A 21,336-nucleotide genomic window follows, 5' to 3' on the forward strand; every position below is an offset into this window, starting at 1 on the left:
GATCAAGCCTCAATAACCCTTTTCAATATTAGACATCTTGGAATCCTGAAATAATGAAAAAATATTACATCATAAGCATTATGGATAATTGAATCCTAAGAACAAATTAGACCACTACCAGTACAGCTGTTCAAAGGCCTTATTTCAAACCTTGTTTTAATTGATTACAAATTATTTTAACTTCACCGTAATCTTATCTGTTTACTTGTATTCATTCATCATTTTATTTTCTTCTATTTAATCGCCTAATATTGTTTTGCATTGTTGTTTCTCGACACCACCATAAATGATGATTCTTCCTCAGTGGTTTTTCGAGGTAAAATAAAGGTTAATAAAATCATTTGTTCAACTTTTTTCTCTCCAAATGGTAACATAGACTCAGAAAAAACAAGATGCCATCTTTCTATTCAGGAACTCTCTCTTCACGACTTTACCTTTGACTTAAAGCTAGAAGAACTTGAGAAAACGTGTTTAAATAAATATGACAAGCTCCTTAACAGGGAAACATTGTAAGAGTTGTAAGAAGTACCCATCGCATTACCTAAAGAGCCGATTATCATACATTTACCTAAACGTCATGCTAATTCCTGGTAACATTGTGTATATAACAGCTGTAAAACAAAAAATAAACCGTTCCAAACTTTGATTTTTTTTTACAATACAACATAAGATTTATAGTTTTGAACTCATCCGTACCGGAGCAGTACCCACTGAGCTTCTATAAGAAAAACACCGAAGCAGACTAACGAGCTGCTTTATGGATGACTGCCAGTAAAGAAAACCTTTTCATCACACCGTGACCATTTCCTGGGGAAGAAAATGGACTAAAAAATATATTAAACATGTCATGGGTTTAAAGCTATTTAAGTAATGCTCAATGGATCGACAGGCTGACATGCTGCATGAGTGACTGGATTAAATTCGGTCTAATAATACTAAAATAACACTGTAAAATAACTATATTCTTTCACTCTGATACTTCAGTTCCACCCTTCACTTAGATGTTTAACTAATGGGATATGAGGGAGCATGAATGAATTAAAAGTGTACATGCATGCATGTGTGTGTGTGTGTGTGTGTGTGTGTGTGTGTGTGTGTGTGTGTGTGTGTGTGTGTGTGTGTGTGTGTAGATCCATGGATGTTGATTTAACTGTTATGAAAGAGGGTAAAAAAGAAAAATCAAATAAAAGCTCTGTGTGCACTAAAGAAAAAGAAAAATAAAAAAAAACACAGAAATCTGATTATTCACCTGCATGACTTACATATGAGGGAGAACGACACATATACACACACACACACACACACACACACACACACACACACACACACACACACACACACACACAGAACTCTTTTTTTGCCATTCAAAAGTGTTTGTGGTGAGCATTTATGTGCTTTCTCACACACGTAGACACAGTTTTGTTAAGGTCTTACTGTACGTGCATGAGTGTGCATGAGTGTGTGTGTGTGTGTGTGTGTGTGTGTGTGTGTGTGTGTGTGTGTGTGTGTGTGTGTGTGTGTGTGTGTGTGTGTGTGTGTGTGTGTGTGTGTGTGTGTGTGTGTGTGTGTGTGTGTGTGTATAGGCGGTATCAGTCATCATGCAGAGTTTAGGACACTGAGGTTGAGGAAACAGCGTTCTCATTTATATGAAAGAGGATCCGTCTGAAAAACTCCACAAACAAACACGCTAGTTTACCTTTGACATACACATCATACAAGCATATACATACACACACACACACATTATACAAACACACAGTACATGCATATGCTCTCTCTCCCTCTCTCTCTCTCTCTGTGTTTCATAGATAAACACAAACTAAACGCCAACACACACACACACACAGTAACCAAATCAAGCTCTCATTCATCAGGGCAGGAGAAGGTCCAACAGGCTAAATAAACGGAGCGAGGCGGAACAGTTTGACCAGTCATCTGATATTAAATGTATAACAGTCAGTCAAGTCCCGACCCCGACACCTGATACTGGAATATATTTAACAGTCAGTAAGCCGTAACACATCAGTGCCTGGTTGTATAAAGGTTTCCCTCCGCAAGATTTTTGTGTTCTTAGGATGTGAATCTGCACAAACGAGGTAAGTGAGGATGTTTTATTTTACTTCATATATACATATAAATATATATATATATATATATATATATATATATATATATATATATATATATATATATATATATATACATATATATATATATATATATATATATATACATATATATATATATATATATATATATATATATATATATATATATATATATATATATATATATATATATATATATATATATATAATCTTGGTGGTTAACTGACCCTGAGAGCAAGAAAAATCCAAGAAAATGGTAAAATACGGAGCAATTTTGTGCAATCCAGTAAAAAGCACCTACTGGACAAAGTCAGAACAGCAGGTCATGTGATAATGATTACCTTATTCTGTAAATCCAAGGAATATGACGCATGTACATATCTCAGATTTTCTGCACATTAAACATTACACATTTAGTTTTATCTGCATGAGTGTATTATCTGTATATTCTGTATGTAAATCTCAGGAACATTTACATATTGCACACTAATATATTGCAGATTTATTTACACAAAGATCCAGTTCACTTTCGTTTTTTGTATTTTATTTATTGATTTTATTCTATTTTGTCTTATTTATTGTTGATTCTATTTTACACTGCTACTTTTTTCCATTGAACTGTGTCAATTTGAATTTCTCCCAAAGGCAGATCAACAGAGATTTGATTGATTTGATTTGATTCTACTGAATGTTCACATCTATTAGAGCACATTAACATCTTCAATATGCTTTTTAATGCTTTAAAAAAAAACTGAGCATGTCAAAATTTACCAGACAAACTACCTCAGATGTTGAATCTACAGTATAAAGTGAACATGAAGGAGCAATAACACACAAATATTAATGAAATGAATGACACGTACACACTGAAGATTGTAATGGAAATTAACTTGTTGCTCTTTGTAATCCAATGTTGTAGCAATCTGTGTCTGCTCAGTGTGTGTGTGTGTGTGTGTGTGTGTGTGTGTGTGTGTGTGTGTGTGTGTGTGTGTGTGTGTGTGTGTGTGTGTGTGTGTGTGTGTGTGTGTGTGTGTGTGCCCAGGGAGGGTAATGAGGTCAGCGTTTCCATGGTGACCATTTAGTCTGGAGAATCTCTGGATATCGGTAGTGGTGGTGTTGGGGGGGTCATCCAGATAACAAACAGCTGGAAGAGCACACACACAGCCTCAGCCAGAGGGGAAATGTGGAAGTGTGCATGTGCTAACATTAAAGTGGGGTACTTTCCAATCAAAAATGTGTGTGTGTGTGTCTTTTTTTGTCCATCCAGGGAGTGAGAGAATCAGAGCAGATGTCTTAAAGATGGTGAAGGTTTGAGTCACTAACCATCCACAGCTGATATTGAAGACGGTGAGCGACAGCAGCAGATAACCTCAAATAACTTTAAAAAATAAAAAAAGTGATGCGTATTCTTTTTTTTTTTGACCCGCATTAATCAAACGACATCTGAAATACCCCGACGATCGTTTTGTGAGCAAAATGTTTCGATGATTCATAACTTTAAAAGCAATTCACGATAAGCTTATTTTTCCTTTCAGCGAAGCACATCAGCATTTTTTGGGGGTTTTTTTCCCAATTTTGGAATAAAAATCAAAGCATTTTCTGGCATTTTGTTCTGGTTTACGAGAACTGTCGAGTAAGGAAAGGTTATTAATTACAAAAGAATGTCTGCTTAAAAGCTTCAAGGATTTTATAGTTTAAGAATTTTTTTAAGGGTGGACAGGTATGATATTAGAGGGATTGGAGTGAATAACTTTTGTTTTGATTGTCCTGAAATGTCCCTAAAATACATAATGAGTTATTTTATAACATGTAAAGATCTGTGTCACTGCTCTACGGATATTTAAATACAATATATTTCTCCTTTTTCTTAATCTATAAACATCATAAACATAATTTACTCAATAAAAGCTGCTTTCACTGCACAATCCTTCACTGTATAATGATAATGAGACTTTTTACTGTATCAAAGTGAAAAGATTATTAAGGAAGTTTGTCAAAAGCTTGTCAGAAACCTACTTGTAGCTCTCCAGCTGGCGTGCGGAGGACACGGTGAGAAAGCTGTCAGTTCTGGGGTTGTAGATCAGCGGGCCGGGCAGCAGGAAACCGGGGAGGAATCTGCCGAAGGAGTAGCTGTCCTGCTCGAAGAATATCAGCATCCCGTCCATCGACTGGATGCACAGGGAGTGATGACCTGAGGAAGAGAGAGGACAAGAAGTCAGCTGCTGAAATGACATGTTTTGTGCTTCAGAGTCTGTGTTTCACCATTCAATATCAGATAAAGTAATATATATATAATATTAAAGTGCCAAGTCTCAGCTGATTCTGACTCATAATTAGTCTCTGCACCGATTCACATTCATTCATTCTCCATTAATCCTTAATGAAGCTGTCAGAGAGCAAACAGAGTGTGTTATATTTATCTATGGAAAGAAAAACACATTCATAATCACTAACTATGGTCCAGAAGATCATTTTATAGAATATGAAGGAGATGAATTTTGAATTATATTAATAAATGCAGGTCAAATTTGACCATTTGCATATACAAAAATATGTATCGGCTATGCACTAAATTGCCCGTAGGTGTGAATATGAGTGTGAATGGTTGGTTGTTAATATCTATTATTCTTTTGTGGTTACACCATTTGACATTTTCAGGAGCATTCAGTCTTACTTTTGGTAAAAAATGGTGCAAATGTCATTTCAAAAGACATAAAACAAGTACATTTTAACAAACCTGATGCTGCTTTTAAAACTATTTTTAAGATATTTTTGAATTTCTCATCTTACCAACCCTTATTTGTCACTGACCCATGAACAGTATGTGAAGGTTAACACATTGTGCCCAAAGTCGGGGGTTGGGGGAAACACATGAAGTCAAACAGAATCCTTTAAAAATGACATATAATACTATTTTGAGGAAAATCTTTATTTCTGTATTAAACTTTGTGCTGTCGCTGCCTTTAAATAAGTGAGACAGAATTCAATTTTTAAAAAAGACTCATGCACTTATTCAAACATAAGACCGGCATGTTAAATCACCTTCACAATGTACCCAAGACAAACCTGTCCAGCTGGGATTAATAAAGTCTGTTTTTATGCAGAGAAAATGTAATTTGGACAAACAGTTCAAATGCGTATAAGTGGGATCACCGTTGGCTTCATAGAGGCGTCATATTTTTCGAGTTACATACTCTACGCTTTTATAAATACACTCTCTTGACTCCGCTGTTTCAACCCTGCAGTATTTAAAACACAAACACAGGCGATCCCGAACGACATCCGTGGCTCCTGTTTCATTTCAGCGGCGATGTCGTGTTGTGCCGAGAGGTGAGTTTCTCCCTCTGGCTGAATCTGATATCTCCATTAACACCTCTCTCTGCACACACACACACACACACACACACACACACACACACACACACACACACACACACACACACACACACACACACACACACACACACACACTGGCTCTGGGTCTGGGTATGGGTATGAATGTGTACAAGTATGTGTGTTTGTTAGGGCTTAGTTTGCTCCACATCAGGCCTTTCCTAACACACACCAACACACACACACACACACACACTCACTAACACTAACACGCAGCAACACACTCGGCCATAAAGCGGTGGGACTGTGTGACCAGAGAACTATAATTAGGCCTCAACGCGCTATTAAAACTCACACTGCCATCAACTAGAGGTCAGGGAGACAGCCACCTACAGCGCAACACACACACACACACACACACACACAAACACACACACACACACACACACCATCTATCACCAAGGATTTAGACAGAAAAGCCGCACACTCCTACACACCTATTCTGTGTAAACACGTGTATGTGTGTGTGTGTGTGTGTGTGTGTGTGTGTGTGTGTGTGTGTGTGTGTGTGTGTGTGTGTGTGTGTGTGTGTGTGTGTGTGTGTGTGTGTGTGAGTGATGAGCGGAGTTCAGGGTGGCCGTTAACACACAGTGAAGGATGAGGTCTCTCTCTCTCTCTCTCTCTCTCACACACACACACACACACACACACACACACACACACACACACACACACACACACACACACACACACACACACACACACACACACACACACACACACACACACACACACCGCAGACACACCCTGCGAGAGTGAGTGTGTGCGTAACACAATGTTTGATAAGGAGCCAACGGCAAATGTTGTAGCATCTGCATATGGCTGGATTTACATTCATGCACGAGGGGGGTATTTATATCTATATCTGTGTGTGCGTGTGTGTGTGTGTGTGTGTGTGTGTGTGTGTGTGTGTGTGTGTGTGTGTGTGTGTGTGTGTGTGTGTGTGTGTGTGTGTGTGTGTGTGTGTGTGTGCATTGTCTATTACACCAGGTAGAAACTGTTCCTAGGGTATCAAATGTATTATGTGTTTGCTACCATTATTGTGGAAGTACACAAGCTATAATTAAATGTAATTAAAATCATGATAAATCTACATACTATTTCTTATCATATACTGCTTTAGTCATTATTTCCTACTGTCTCCTATTGGTTACATTGCTTTTTTTTGTACTAACTTATTATTTATTGTTCTCTCTTTCTTGATTTTTTTATTGACACTCTATTTTTGCTATCCCCTTTGCTGCTGTAACGCTGTAAATGTCCCCATCGTGGGACTAATAAAGGATTATTTATATTATATTATCTTATGTTCCCCCCTATAATTAAACCACATTTATTTGCAGGACATTTTCAAGAAAAAACTAGGAACTTATCAGGGAATAAAAGTCCCCCATAAAATATTGTTACTGTGCATTTTAAAAATGTGTGTTACATCAAAAACACAGTGAAGCATAACAGTTATGAGCAGCGAGTCAGAATTGGCCTCCAGGGTCTGCGGTGTAAAACAAAAACACACTACGGACAGATCAAGACTCCAAAAACCAGCTGGAGGAGTCGGAGCGCCCGCCCAGACAAACACTTAACAGATTTGTCGGTTGCGCGGTGATCGTTTCCCACCCTGAAGAGCGGAGCGAGGGTCAAAACAACACACACACGCCCCCAGACAGCCTGACACGGCGCTGTATCATCAATAATAAGGAAAAAGTGCTACACACTGGAGAAAAAAGGAGAACCATAATAGTAACGGTGCATGTGTAATTTCACACGCCCCCACGCCCAGGTATAACGTGTCAAAGAGCCCAGTATGAGAGCGCCGCGGCTCAGACACAGCAGAGGAAACAGGCCTGTATTAGTGTCATTAATAAGACATGTTGAACAAGCACACGGAGCAGCCAACAAAGCACAGAGGCTGGCCGCACACTGCAGTGGGCAGAGCCTCGTCTGCGTGTGTGTGTGTGAGAAAATACATGTGAATGTGTGTGTCCGTGTAGGCGTGTGCACCACAGAGTGTGTGTGTGTGCCAGTTTATTTTGTGCATGAGTGTAGATATAAATATATAAATGTATGTGTGTCCGTGCATGTGCAACTATGAGTGTGCATGTAATATCTATATGCGTCTGACCAAAGTTCGACAAGGTCAGTTTGTGCTCTCTCTCTGTGTGTGTGTGTGTGTGTGTGTGTGTGTGTGTGTGTGTGTGTGTGTGTGTGTGTGTGTGTGTGTGTGTGTGTGTGTGTGTGTGTGTGTGTGTGTGTGTGGCCTGAATGTGACCCAAACCGAAAGGCAGCCCAGCTATTAGAGCAGTATTAGTACAGAGCTGCTATTACAGCGCCTACAGCACCGCTAAATGGCTGCTATTATAGACCTACCCACACACACACACTAACACACACACACGCACACACACACACACACACACACACACACACACACACACACACACACACACACACACACACATGCACACATGCACACACACATATTCACGTGTAACAGCAGACGTTGCAAATTCAGTCCCACACACATTCGAGGCTTTCCAAATCCAAACACACACTTTGAACACTGGAGAGCGGAGCGCTGTCACACTCTGCTGAAGAAACGCACACACACACATACAAAATTACACATTCAGACATTCAGCTGGTCTGGCCTCTGAGCTGTGACCATCACACTGTACTCAATAAACCACCACAGAAATCACCCTTCTCTATATGTGTGTGTGATTGTTTGTACATGCATGTCATTAAAAATGTGTGTGTGTGTGTGTGTGTGTGTGTGTGTGTGTGTGTGTGTGATTTTTTGTACATGCATGTCATTAAAAATGTGTGTGTGTGTGTGTGTGTGTGTGTGTGTGTGTGTGTGTGTGTGTGTGTGTGTGTGTGTGTGTGTGTGTTTCACCATCTCTAACACTCTCAAATGATCCCAAACTTCTCATCTGACCTTAATGAGGACAAGACAATTAAAAGTAGCCTCTTCTGTCTGTACAAATAAAACATATTAAAAGTAATGACTATGAAGGAACAAGTGTTTAAACCTCTGCAGCAGTAAAATAGAAAGACAGAAGTAATATACAATCTGGATTGAAAAACATTTTGATATGAGATATATGATAAAAATGCGTGTAACCAAAGACTTCAAAACTTGAATACTCAAATGAGACAAAACGATGGTTAAGACGACTTTGTAATCATGTGATAACTCCTGCTAAACTGCAGCTGGAGATCTTTGTTGCATCTTCCGTTCCCCATGTTTCCTGCCTGTTTCTAATATTTTCCCTCTAATAAAAGGCAGAAATGCCCAAAAGTATTATCACACATTTAAAAATAAAAATGTTACAATCACAAAAAAGTTAAAGTGTACATAAACTGGGTGTTTGGACCACCACAAATGTCAGCAGATTATTGCAGTGATAGAAAAAAACCTACATTAAGCTGCACAAAATTCAGTTCACTTATGATATTTTTCTCTAATCTTTGCTTTTTTTTTTAGAGCTACAATATAAGTTTTACCTCTTGAATGAAACATTATCTAAATGATGAAGTCTGAACAGGGAACATTACTTTTATCAAACTGCTTTGTTAAAGCATTAGGATTGTCTACAGAACTGTAACAGCAGTGTCTAAATGTAACCTGCACACATTAATATGAATGAAAATAATTGGTAAAATAATAACATTTGTTTTTTGGAAGGTCTAGACATTATGTCCCTTTACATTTTACAAATTATCTATAAAATTGCTATTTTACTGTGATTTTATCCTCATGCCCGCATGTTATTTTTCTGGTCTGGTTATCTGGAGCAATAATGAAATTCTTCACATTAGAAAAGGGACCAACCTGGTTTAATTAAGACTTTTAAAACCTAATATTGGAGTGGGAAAAACAGTTTTGATGTTTTCCTCTTTCAAGCCGAGGAGGTAGTTAAAAACTGCTGAAGTGTCCTTGTGTGCAAGACAAAAGACTCTCTAGTCAGATCCAGAGGTGCTGTTCTGTATCTGAACTCTGAACTCCCTGTTGAGAGGTGAATAAAAAGGGGAATTTCCCTACAAAAGGCAATACAGGATCCCCATTCATTCAAATTGTTGGTAATTAGATGATGCAGCGAGCCCTGGAGCTACGCAATACAAGGGCTTGCAGTGCCATCTAGTGGTGAAAATGGGGGAACAGCAGGAGAGAGGAGAATGAACTTATATGTTTTTCTATATGTGTGCATGCATTTTTGTGACTGCATGTGTTAGTATGGGTGTGTGTATGTGTGTGTGTGTGTGTGTGTGTGTGTGTGTGTGTGTGTGTGTGTGTGTGTGTGTGTGTGTGTGTGTGTGTGTGTGTGTGTGTGTATGTGTGTGTGTGTGTGTGTGTCTGTGTGCATGCTGCAATTGCACTCATTTAGGTGTGCGTGAGAGCTTGCATGACATTTTTAAACCTACCAGAAAACAGCACGTGGAAACACACGCGTTAGTGAGCACGGCATGGTACACACTACGCACGTGCATCCAGTACACGCCAAAGTATTGGTTTTAATGGGCCCACGCTGTTCTTTCTATTAATCACACACACATACACACACACACACACACACACACACACACACACACACACACACACACACACAAACTGTATAAACAGGGAGTGAATGAAAGGTCCTGCCTGGCACTTTCTCTCCTCACACAAACACACACCTGGACAATACAGTCTTTATTTAGGATGGCCACTTTCGCTGCTTTAAAGGGGGTTCCCCGTGTGTGTGTGTGTGTGTATTTGAGTGTGTGTGTGCGTGCATGTTTTTCTTGGATGCCGACTAGTCGAGGGCTTTCCCCTACTTGGTTTTTCCAAAAGCCCAATTGACTGGAGAGAGAGCAGCAATGTGACCTCTCTTTCTCTCCCTCTCTCTCCCTCTCTCTCTCTCTCTCTCTCTCTCTCTCTCTCTGTCTTTCCATCCTTCGCTCCTCTCAGAGACTTTTATAGTTTTATGTATTTGTCCGATGCTGCCAATTACCACATTTGCCAACGCACATGCACAGATGTTCACTCATACACACACACACACATACTAACATTTATACTTGTATACTTGCGAGGACACACACTGACATAAAGCACTTCCTAGACTCTATCTCTAACTTTAATCATCACAACTTTTCTCTAAACCTAACTCTCTCCCTAAAACCTAATCTAAAGCTCCAAGCAGCCTTTTAAAGATGAAGCCTAATGTTTAAAACTCTTTTTGGTCCGCCTAAAGACAGACTTTCAAACGCTGGGAAAGCTGCTAAAATAGTAGAAGTGCTTCTTAGCAGTTACTGTTCCTGGTGAACATGAAATATGCTCTTTACCATCAGCGACCTGCATGTGTGTGAGTGATTATATGACGCTGCTGTCAGAGTTATTACAAGTTATAATTGATGTAATTAAGCACAAACATTCCTGTGTGATTCCAGGATGTTTTTATATTTCCCATCCCTAAAACTCATCATGTTGTTTGTGTAAATGAAGACTGAAGATAGGTTTTTAATCCTGGAGAACATCTGTGTTTTGTCAATTACGTGGATATCAATGAGTTAGGACACAAGTGTAGATTAGAGTTCATAAACAAAAAAATTACCCCCAAATAACAGAGTCAGACAGCTTGCATAATTCTCGTCAGTCGTACCTGTGACTCCTCCGAAGGTGCCGTAGGTCATATTGCAGGCCGTTCTCTGCAGATTGTGCTCATAAACCAACTTCAGCTGGTACTGATCGCCGTGCTCCACGTTCCCAGCGGTGCCTGAACACACATGACAAAGTCTACGTGATGCTTTTGAAGGTGAAGGTGAAACACGATTGATTGAAAACTAAGTAAGAGTAAGAGGATTAAAAGTGGAAAGAGATACAGAGAACAAAAGAGAAAATCATGTGTGTGTGTTTTTACCTGAAACTGAGTAGACTGAAAGTTTCCTGGGGTGAAGAACTGCCAGGTGAAGAAGCTCCGAACACCTGAAAAAGAAAAAAAGAGGACAAAAGACACTGCGTTACACTTCAACTTCAACTCTATTTATACAGCACTTTAACACACCTGATCCAAAGTGCTTTAAAAAGAGGAAAAACAGGCACAATGTATGTTTGTGTTATTTAATTTACTGTATATTGTCGATATTTTTTTACTATGGATCTTTTGCTTGCATCATCTGTTCTTATTGTTTTGAAAGTGCTATATTTATGAATGTATTATAAGTTATTATAATAAAGAGAAATCAAAATAAAGAAAACCTTAATAATAAAAGTACTTCATCGCATTGAGTATAAAGCACCTGGTGACAGCAGCACAAACCTATGGAGACTTCAGGTGAAAGACCTGAATACACGACAGTCATCATACAGCTACAGACAACCATAAGACTGAGGGTCAATAACAGGATAAGCAGCAGTAGTGGAGCAGTTTAAATTACATTTTCTGTATATTATGTTGGATACAAACTGTTAAAATCCACACTGAAGTTACATGTGGATCAACAGCTGCTAACAACAGGCTACAAGAGCTGCGGCCTCGGAGGTGGTGAAGATTACATTTCTTTCTCAGAGACACTTCTGCTAAGCCAGCACTTCCTCCCAATGTGGTTAAACCTGAATTCATACTTCTTAAAAAATTACTGCAGCAGCTGTTGGATTTTGTTGTTTTTTTACATTGGTTATGGTTGAGGTTTGGGATGGATAGTCTCAATGATGCTCATCCTAGATTTTTTGTACTTATTTACCACAAACCCACTGAGAAGGAATCTGTCCACTCTCCGGACTTTGAACAGATGCTGTTTTACTAACTTTTAAAACCACTCTTGTAATGTTTGCTGAGAGAAGAACAACAAGGGAAGAGAAAAACTGAAATCCCACAAGTCTTTCTTTCTTGGAAAACTGTGCCAGTCAGTGCTGAAACAAAACCTTTCACCATCTGCCCACCTCGGTCTGCCCTGACAATATTTACAACGTGCTTCCCTGTCGAGGTCGGCTTCCACAATGCCCACCAGTCTCTGAAGAATGCTGTGGTGGAAACCGCAGGTAACTAAACACGACATCTTCCAAACAGACTGATTTAGTTGGATGCTGCTTCCACTGCGATGATGTGGGAAGTCTTTGAGGCAAACCTCCGGAGCTTTTCCCAGAAACCTCACTTTCCGGCACGTTCCTGTGCACCCACAGTACGGCTATGGGAGATATGGTGTTTAGAGCGACGGCTAAAGCAATGCAGCAACACTGTCAGGCTTAACGGTTCAACTCCTGGTTTGGCTTGTGTCTAATTTACTGAATATTTCAAATTCAGACTGGCTTGAAGAACTGAGTGCACACAGTAAAGACTAACTCTAGAGTAAATAAATAAGCATCACTGTTTACTTTTTGGGGTTTTTTATACCAAATTTGAAGAGTTTCACCTCCAAAATCACATTATAATTACATTACATACCAGTAAAGCCATGGAAAAGGCACATTTCAACATAGAGATTAATTTAAATACCACTGCCAGGTTTAGAGGTTCAACCCCCCTGTTTGGCTTGTGTCTAATTTACTTAATATGTCAAAGTCAGACTGGCTTGAAAAACTGCACACAGTAAAGACTTTCTGTGCTTTTTGTTTTACCCAAATTTGAAGAGTTTCAGCTCCAAAATCACATTATAGTTACTACTACATAGCACTGGAGCCATGGAAAAGGCAAATTCCAACATAGAGATTAGAGATAGAGATTATTTTGTATCATGTTTGATACATCTGGAAGTTTTTGCAGTTTATTTTTCATAGCATGTTTTTTTTAAACAAACAAAAACATATGAATACAATGTTTGTTTAAAGTCCTTATAGGTCCTGTGTAAAGCTCATATCACCACCTACTAAACTTTTTATGTATGATGGTGATACATACAGATAAATGACCTTCTATACCTGCTGTATCTCATTTGATACACACATTTTCAACAGGAATTAATATAATAAAATAAACTACTGCATTGTTTTCTCTGTGCACTACATGTATCTGATCTTATACATCAGGTTTCTCACACTGATGATGTAGAGCTCTCTAAAACTCATGTATCAAATATGATTCACTCGGCATTAAAAGGGGTTAAGGATTGAATATCTCGATCATCAGAGCATGGATGTATTATATGTAGGGGCGGATTTAGATATGGGCTGGGGGAAGCACGGGGCACACACACACAACAAGACAAAAACAAAACCTGATTGGTTTTTTATCGCTTATTTGCACGTCACTTCAATGATATAATGTCACTGTGTGGGTCAGTTTAGGGCCGTCCACACTGAGGACGATAACTATAAGGATAACTATAAATGCATAGTCCACACCACAACTATAACGATAACGATAGAGGAGAACGATATCGTTAGAAGCACTTTCAGAGCGATTTGATGCATTCTAGTTAGTGAACTAACAGCTGCTGAGAAGATATCACAGTCAGAAGTAGGAGATGGGGAGAGGAGCAGGGATAGGTCAACCACAGGTTCAACGAGGTTTCCCTCTCATTTTAAATACAGTATAATATATGATGGATACATATCACCACCGTCCTGTCATCCCACGTCATTCCATTCCCTCCCGCTCCTCCCGAGGGAGATCTTAATCATCTTTTACGCCATAAAAACAAAGTAATTTACACATTTCACTCGTCGAGGGTCAGCTCTCCAGATCCAATTATGCAGTGCAATAACAAAGTGGGATGGGGCTCTTGGGTTTCCGACAGCTATGCTAAAAACTCAGCGGTCAGCCGGACGTTATGAGCACAACTATGTTTGGGCTGCTTGGTGGCTGATAGATGGTGGTAAATCATGAGAGTTGGGGGGGAAGGGGGGGGGGAGTCATGACATGATGGTTTGGGGTTAGCATGCAGTGCAGAGGAGGGAGGAGAAAAAAAAAGATACTAATGTTAATGTGGTAGTTAAAAACAGCAAGGATGGTTTTTCTATGAATGAAAAAGTGCTGCGATGAGTTATGAATGGGTGTTTCTGCCTGGCAGTTTAAAATAGGGCCGTGTTATTAGCTTTACTATGAACACTTATAATTCACAGAAGGTAACGACAGAGTTGTGGAAAGACCTGTGATTCATTCATCAGGCAGCACATGTATGTAGGGGAGTAACTTGTTACATCATTTAATGACAAAATAAATAAAAGTGTAATCTTTTACAGTTACTGAGAAAAAATGTGTCATTAAATTAGAGTTATTGATGAAAATGTTGATGATTACAAAGGAGGTTACATCTGAAGTTAGACCTTTAAGATTTTGCTCAGGAGGGTTTTTCCTTATTTTTTAATATTCAACATGTTAAATAAAATATATATAATAATAAAATATGAAACACTTGCTGGTTCTGCTCCTTTTCTCAGTTTTATATCTGTGAAAATAGTTTGAGTCGAACAAAACAAGCAGTTTAAAGACGAGGCAGCGGGCTCTTGGAGCTTATGATGGGCATTGTTTCCACTATTGTCTGACATTTATAGACTAAATGATAACATTTCAAAATAGCACAACATTTGAAGAATTTGACCAAAAGCATTTCTGCACAAGTGAACAGATCTACAACCCTCTCTCTTCTCTCCTGTAGTAGTAGAGTGTAATCCGGTATCTGTCCTAAGACAATAAAGCACAGATCTGCATGTGTGAGATAGTGGTTTAAGGTTGCTTCCTGGCAGAGGGACATCAAGCTAATGCCAACCTGACCTACAAACCACGAGGGCAGGTGAGGGAGGCGGGAAGAAGGGAGGGCCGAGAGATCACTCAATGATCCTGGTGTTAGAGCTCAGATCTGCAGGGACTCGATTTATCAGGAGTGACACAAACCAACGGCAGAGAGGAAAAAGAAGAGCTGCCATTAATAAAAGTAATGATAAAAAAATGAACAATGCCAGGACCCTGAAACCAGAGCAGTGTCTAAATACTAACATGCCTCTTTTGATCCTCCTGTCTTGTCTTTTGGAGAAAACTTAAATTAGCCCAGGTGTGTGTGACGTCTACTTACGAGACAAACTTTCCCACTTCCACCTGGATGATGGCGTTTTGAAGCTGGACTTCGAGCAGCTGGGCTTCGGCTGCACCTTGCCCCGGCTCGCTGGATTTACCGGTGTGAGGGAAGAAGATCCTCAGCATCCCCATGTAGCTGCCCACCACCACCTTATCTGCAATGCCATAATCATACAGGAGAATAAATGTTATATGATATCAGGAGATAATTACTGCTTTCATTTTGTGTGAGTTTAATACATCATTCTTAAAGCTTAAACAACGTAATGTTTAACAACTGGGAAGCAAACTAGGGCCCAACCGATACTGGATATCAGACTAGAAGCTACTGTCACCTACCAAATAAATGCATCTTGCTTTTGTCCGTGGCTCAAAAGTTTCTATTCACTCTACAAATAAGTTAATGGCAAGTAAAAAATGAGGAAGTGAGGAAAAAATGAGGTTGATTTTCAATTATAGGAGCTGAATATCTTCTTACATAACCAATCAAATTGTAATAAAATTATGAGAATGCATTTTAAGTTTGTGTATTCATTTCTTTATGTCTAAACCTCAACATGGACACATTGAGGTTCATTGTATGTTGGTGCATCACTTCCTCATTTACTTAGTATACATGATGTGCAATTTCTGTATATGGCTCCATAACACACAAACACACACACAAACACACACACACACACACTGACCATGTCCGGTGCCGCTGTTGTCTACGTCTCCGACACAGATGCATCCCTGGTCGAACTCCTCCCCCTCGCCGAGCGCTGCCGACCACCAATCGCGGGCCTTGAACAGAGACATTCTGCCTCTGATTGAACAAAAAGAGAAAGACAGATTATTTTAAATGTTAAATCTCTTCTGCTGTGAACTCATCACACAGTATATAAAGTGTGTCTGAGTCAAAAGGAGCTCTGTTCATCTGTTTCTTAATTAAACGTCAATCACTTTTAATTAAATCTTCCTAAATGATTACGTGAAGCATTTATTCATCAACTCATGAAACGACGAAAACAAACACACAAAGTTTGCATTTAGTTTGAATACAAAAACCTAGATAATAATGATGATAATAATAATAATAATGATAATATTAATAATAATAATAATAATAAAAGTTTATTTATATAGCACTTTTCTTAACAATGTTACGAAGTGCTTTACAAAAGGAAATTAAACCAAACAAGGGAGATAAAAAAATAAGGCTATGAGGAGCACAGAGGTAAAAGTACATGATGCATACAATGGAAAAAAATGTTTTTAAATTTTAAATTAAAAAATATATAATAATAATAATACAAATGAAAATAAAATGAACAAAAGTAATAGTACATGATGCACACAATAAAGTTTAGATGCTTTGTTTATTTATTATATGTATTTATTAGTAGAAGTAGTAGTATTTATTTATTAATTTATTTATGTATGCATTTATTTATTTTCCCTTTTGGTTTGTCACTATGTGTGTTGTTGTGATTTGGAGCTATATAAATAAAGATTGATTAATTGACTGATGACTATTTCTAATGGAGATGAAGAAAAAAGAACATATGATTATTTACTTTATTTATACATGTATGTTTGACTTTTATGACCAAAATAACCTAAACTAAACTAAATCACAGCAATGAGTGATAAAAAAGGGGGCAAAAACTTCTCATTCACTTGTTCACTTTCCTCTTCAGGGAATCAAACCTCCAACCTTTTTCACACTATGACGGCTGCTCAGTTAAGTGTCACTGAAGCCGCTAACATGGTGACAGCTTGTACTTCTGCCCACTATGATCTCTGTCCGCTCGCCCCTGCACGAGGCTCTTTATGCACCGTAATACACCTTCTACCAGCCAATGAGCAGAGCAGAGGGACGGTCACATGCACCTCCACACCTCCACCTCCCCATAAGGACTGTGAGTGAGGAGGAGGAGGAGGAGGAGGAGGAGGAGGAGGAGAAGAGGGGGGTTGATGGGACCAAGCAGCTTTTCTACTTGCTAAATGCTGAGCAGGTGGAACGGGCAGCTAATCCTGGATCCCTCCTCTCTGCAGCACACTGCCACACAGGCCTGAGCGGCTCATACAGGAACATTACAGCTTCTATTAACTACATATTTCACTTAATAATTATAATAACAATAATAATAATAATAAATATGTGTTTAAAAAAGGCTGGAAATTATGTAGATTTCTTTGTTGGCTGCCTAAAATTATTACAATTTAAAATGCATTAAATAAAATGAAATCATGCACTCATAAGTACAATAAGATATTTGCTTTTCTTCAAATTTGACACATTTTTACATTTAAGAGTTTGTAAAAATCACTAATACACATTTATCTTAAAATGGAAATAAAACAAATCTTTTTTTTTCTTTTCTTTTTTTATGCAGCTGATACACATTTTTATATATGAAAATGTACACATTTGACCTGTGTTTATTTAAAAAAGCATTCAAACATGTTGTTATAATCATCATATTCTATAAAATGCTCCCCTGGACTATAAAATAGTGATTGTGAATGTCTTTTTTTTCCATTTGATTAATTAAGCATGTATTAATGACTGATGGGGGATTTAGGAATGTGAATTATGACTTACAATATGAACAGTATGTGAGGGTTAAATAATAAAAATAGAGTTCAGAGTTCCCACTCTTTTCTTTATAATAATTTTCCAGGTTTTTTTTTTCCAAGGACATTTTTAGCTGGTACAGTATTCTTTTTTATTATATATTTTTACTATTATTGTTATTGTTTTTCGTACCTACTTATTGTTCTTTATTCTTCCTTATTGATGCTCTTCCACTTTTACTGTCCACTTGCTGCTGAAACACTGCAAATTTCCCCATCGTGGGACTAATAAAAAGAATATCTTATCCTATCTTATCTTATCTTATCTTATCTTACAGTTGTACTTTGCATTTTGTACATTTACCCAGATTTCTTCTGTGATTATTCCTCTCCCGCCCCCAGAAGTCTGACTTGGAAGATGTGCAGTCTATGGCTATAACTCCTATGAAATTATCTCTAACATGCTTAGAAATATGTCAACATTTCTAAGCATGTAAGAGCAGAAGAGAGCAATAATTTTCCAGGATATTTTAATATTTTTAATGGGTTTTCCAGGACAGGTGGGAACCCTGGTGTTAGTTTCAGCACCATGTGCAGCAGTAAAAGAGGGATGTGTAAACATTACAGTAACATCCTGTGACTGTCTGCTTGGCTCCGTGCATCACTGACTCCTCTCAGACTGTTTGCAGCTCATCCTCTCCTCTTTAATTAGCTGTGAATATATTTTATATTAATCTTGTCTAATGTTTTCTGTCAGAATAAAACTGGAGGAAATTACAAACGGCTTAAAACTCGGATCATGGACCTTTGTTTCTCATCTCTTTAATAAATATGGGACAGCTGTATGAGGGTTTTTGTTTTTTTTTCCATGTGGTTTAGGTTAAATTTAAAGGGGTTAAAATATGAAAAAATGTCTAAGTGGTGTAACCATAGAAACTTTGTACCAAATAATTCAACTTGCTTAAAAACACTAAATTCTCAATAAAACACCATATCAACTAGTTAGGCATGATCTTACATTATAACTTTTTATATTAAATAAAGGTAATGGAATACAATTGTTCTAAATATTACATTTCATTCGGGGAATCATGGAGATCAGGAACCATTTACATTATTTTAAATGAAGTAATTATTAGTATAAGGCCACCTAAATACACTGTAGGTGGATAAAATATTTAATATGTATAATTCGTTTGTGGTTACACCATTTGACATTTTCAGGAGCATTCAGTTTTACTTTTTTGTAAAAAATGGTGCAAATGTCATTTCAAAAATACTAAATGTACATTTTAACAAACCTGATGCTGCTTTTCAAACTAGTTTTTAAGATATTTTTGATTTGCTCATCCTGCCAACCCTTATTTGTCACTGACCCATAGTGAGAGGGGTCCTTGAGCCAAGGGATGCATGTTTTGTCCCATCATCCTTAAGATAGTGTCCTTTAGAAAGATGCTGAGTTCCAGACTGGCTCTGGGGCTGCTGAGGCTTGCAAACTGAACAGTTAGCAGCTGATTTCTATTAAAACCATTATTCGCAGCAGTCACTAGAGAGTTAAAAAGTTACGGTATCAAATATTACAGAGATTTAGTCACCTCACTACATGGGCAGAGGGTCTTCTTAGGGCCCTTTTCGTGATGTCAGATGATCAGCAGGATGTGATATGCTTTAAAATGACCTTTTACCATTGTTACACTGAAATACACTAAACAGGTACTGTGTGTTAAAATATATGTTTAAATATGCTGAAAATTCATATTATATATAATGGTTTGACTGATGAGAATTGGATGTCAGACTTTAACGTGCCTTTAAATCCACAGTTTGGGGTGTTATGTGTTAAAAAGCTGCGGCACAGACACAGTTCACAGTTTCAGACACACAAAGATAAGTAAAGGAGTTAATTAGCTGCTGTAGTCTTTGTATTCAACTTTCTATTCATCTTGTGGATTCTAATAGCACACAGACAAACACCTGTGGGTTTAGTAATGTTTAAAACTCAGTAGGACTCATGTGGGAAAAACCTCCTTTAAGTCTGAATACTAAAAAACGGTAAAGTCAGTGCAGTAAACACTCATTCAGAGGCTGTTTTAAGTCTTTAAACTGAGGCATCCTGCAGCTAAACGTCAACAGAAAGGCTGAATTAACTTTAGCTTAGCCGGCTAATTAACTCAGCTATCTCTCTCTAAGTTCCCTAGCAACGAGCTTACAGGTGATTTAAATATGTTCACGAGTCTTTCTTACCTCTGTGTTTACCAGCCAGTCCGTAAAAAACACCCGACGCTTTGTTTTGTTACCTCCCAGGTCATACAAAAATCACATTTCTCTCCCTGCTGCTGCTGCTGCTAGAAGCCATCGTCCTGTTGTCATGGTACTGACGCTCAAAGCTGGGCCGCACTGCGCATGACCGGAAACACAAGGGGCATGCTGGGAAATGGAGTCTTTGGATTGACTGCTTTTTTTTCAAACTGAATTGACAGAAGTGTTTATATCTTAATTAAAAAGTAGAAATATATGATAAGTGGTGGATGAAGAAGTACTCACATCCTTTACTTAAGTATAAAAGTAGTAATACAACAATGTAAAAAATACTCCATTACAAGTAAAAGTCAAGAATAAAAGATCCTCCTAAATTAAAAGTACATAAGTATCATGAGCTCAAAAGTATTGCAGTTAAAGTACATAAGTATTATGAGTGATGTAGTTAAAGTATTACAGTAAAAGTACATAAGTATTATGAGTGATGTAGTTAAAGTATTACAGTAAAAGTACATAAGTATTATGAACTTGATGTAATTAAAGTATCAATAACGTATAAAGTATCCATAAAGATTATATTGATAATATCCAGCGTGACTGAGGACAAACTGTATGACATAAAGCTGAATGACTGAAACATGTGTGTTTGCTGAAGGATAATGTAAATAAAGTGCAGTTTATATTTCAATATTTCTGTGTATTAAATAAGTGAATCCATTGTTTCTCAAACTTTTTCACACTAAAAGACATAAATTAGACCACAGACCCTCATCTGATATGATTTTTTGCTTTTAGATGTTTTATTACAGAATGTGTATGAAACCTATTCCCCAAAATGTCATGTAGTCTTTCATTTTTAGTACTTATAGATGTAATTATAGTGTAAATTAACTACTCCTCTGAAGAGCTTCCCTGAGACTCCCTGGAATCACTGATTTACTCAGCACTTGAATATTGAACTTGTCCCATTACATTTACACCTATTACCTGTAAAAACGGAGGGCTCGTCCGGGATTTGA

General features: G+C 37.9%; 1 protein-coding gene across 1 annotated transcript in view; it reads right to left on the reverse strand.

The window, feature by feature from the left end:
- bbs9 (Bardet-Biedl syndrome 9) overlaps positions 1–16,297 on the reverse strand; it is a 217,983-nt gene extending 201,686 nt beyond the window's left edge. Inside the window, exons 1-5 of the mRNA XM_062423178.1 lie at positions 16,186–16,297; positions 15,495–15,651; positions 11,405–11,469; positions 11,147–11,260; positions 4,125–4,299 (exon numbers count right to left, since the gene is read on the reverse strand). Of these exons, the coding sequence (XP_062279162.1) occupies positions 4,125–4,299; positions 11,147–11,260; positions 11,405–11,469; positions 15,495–15,651; positions 16,186–16,297 (623 nt within the window). The remainder of the gene's footprint in view (positions 1–4,124; positions 4,300–11,146; positions 11,261–11,404; positions 11,470–15,494; positions 15,652–16,185) is intronic.
- Between the last annotated feature and the right edge of the window lie 5,039 nt (positions 16,298–21,336).

The sequence above is a fragment of the Scomber scombrus genome, chromosome 7, assembly GCF_963691925.1.
Source record: "Scomber scombrus chromosome 7, fScoSco1.1, whole genome shotgun sequence".
Taxonomy (NCBI): domain Eukaryota; kingdom Metazoa; phylum Chordata; class Actinopteri; order Scombriformes; family Scombridae; genus Scomber; species Scomber scombrus.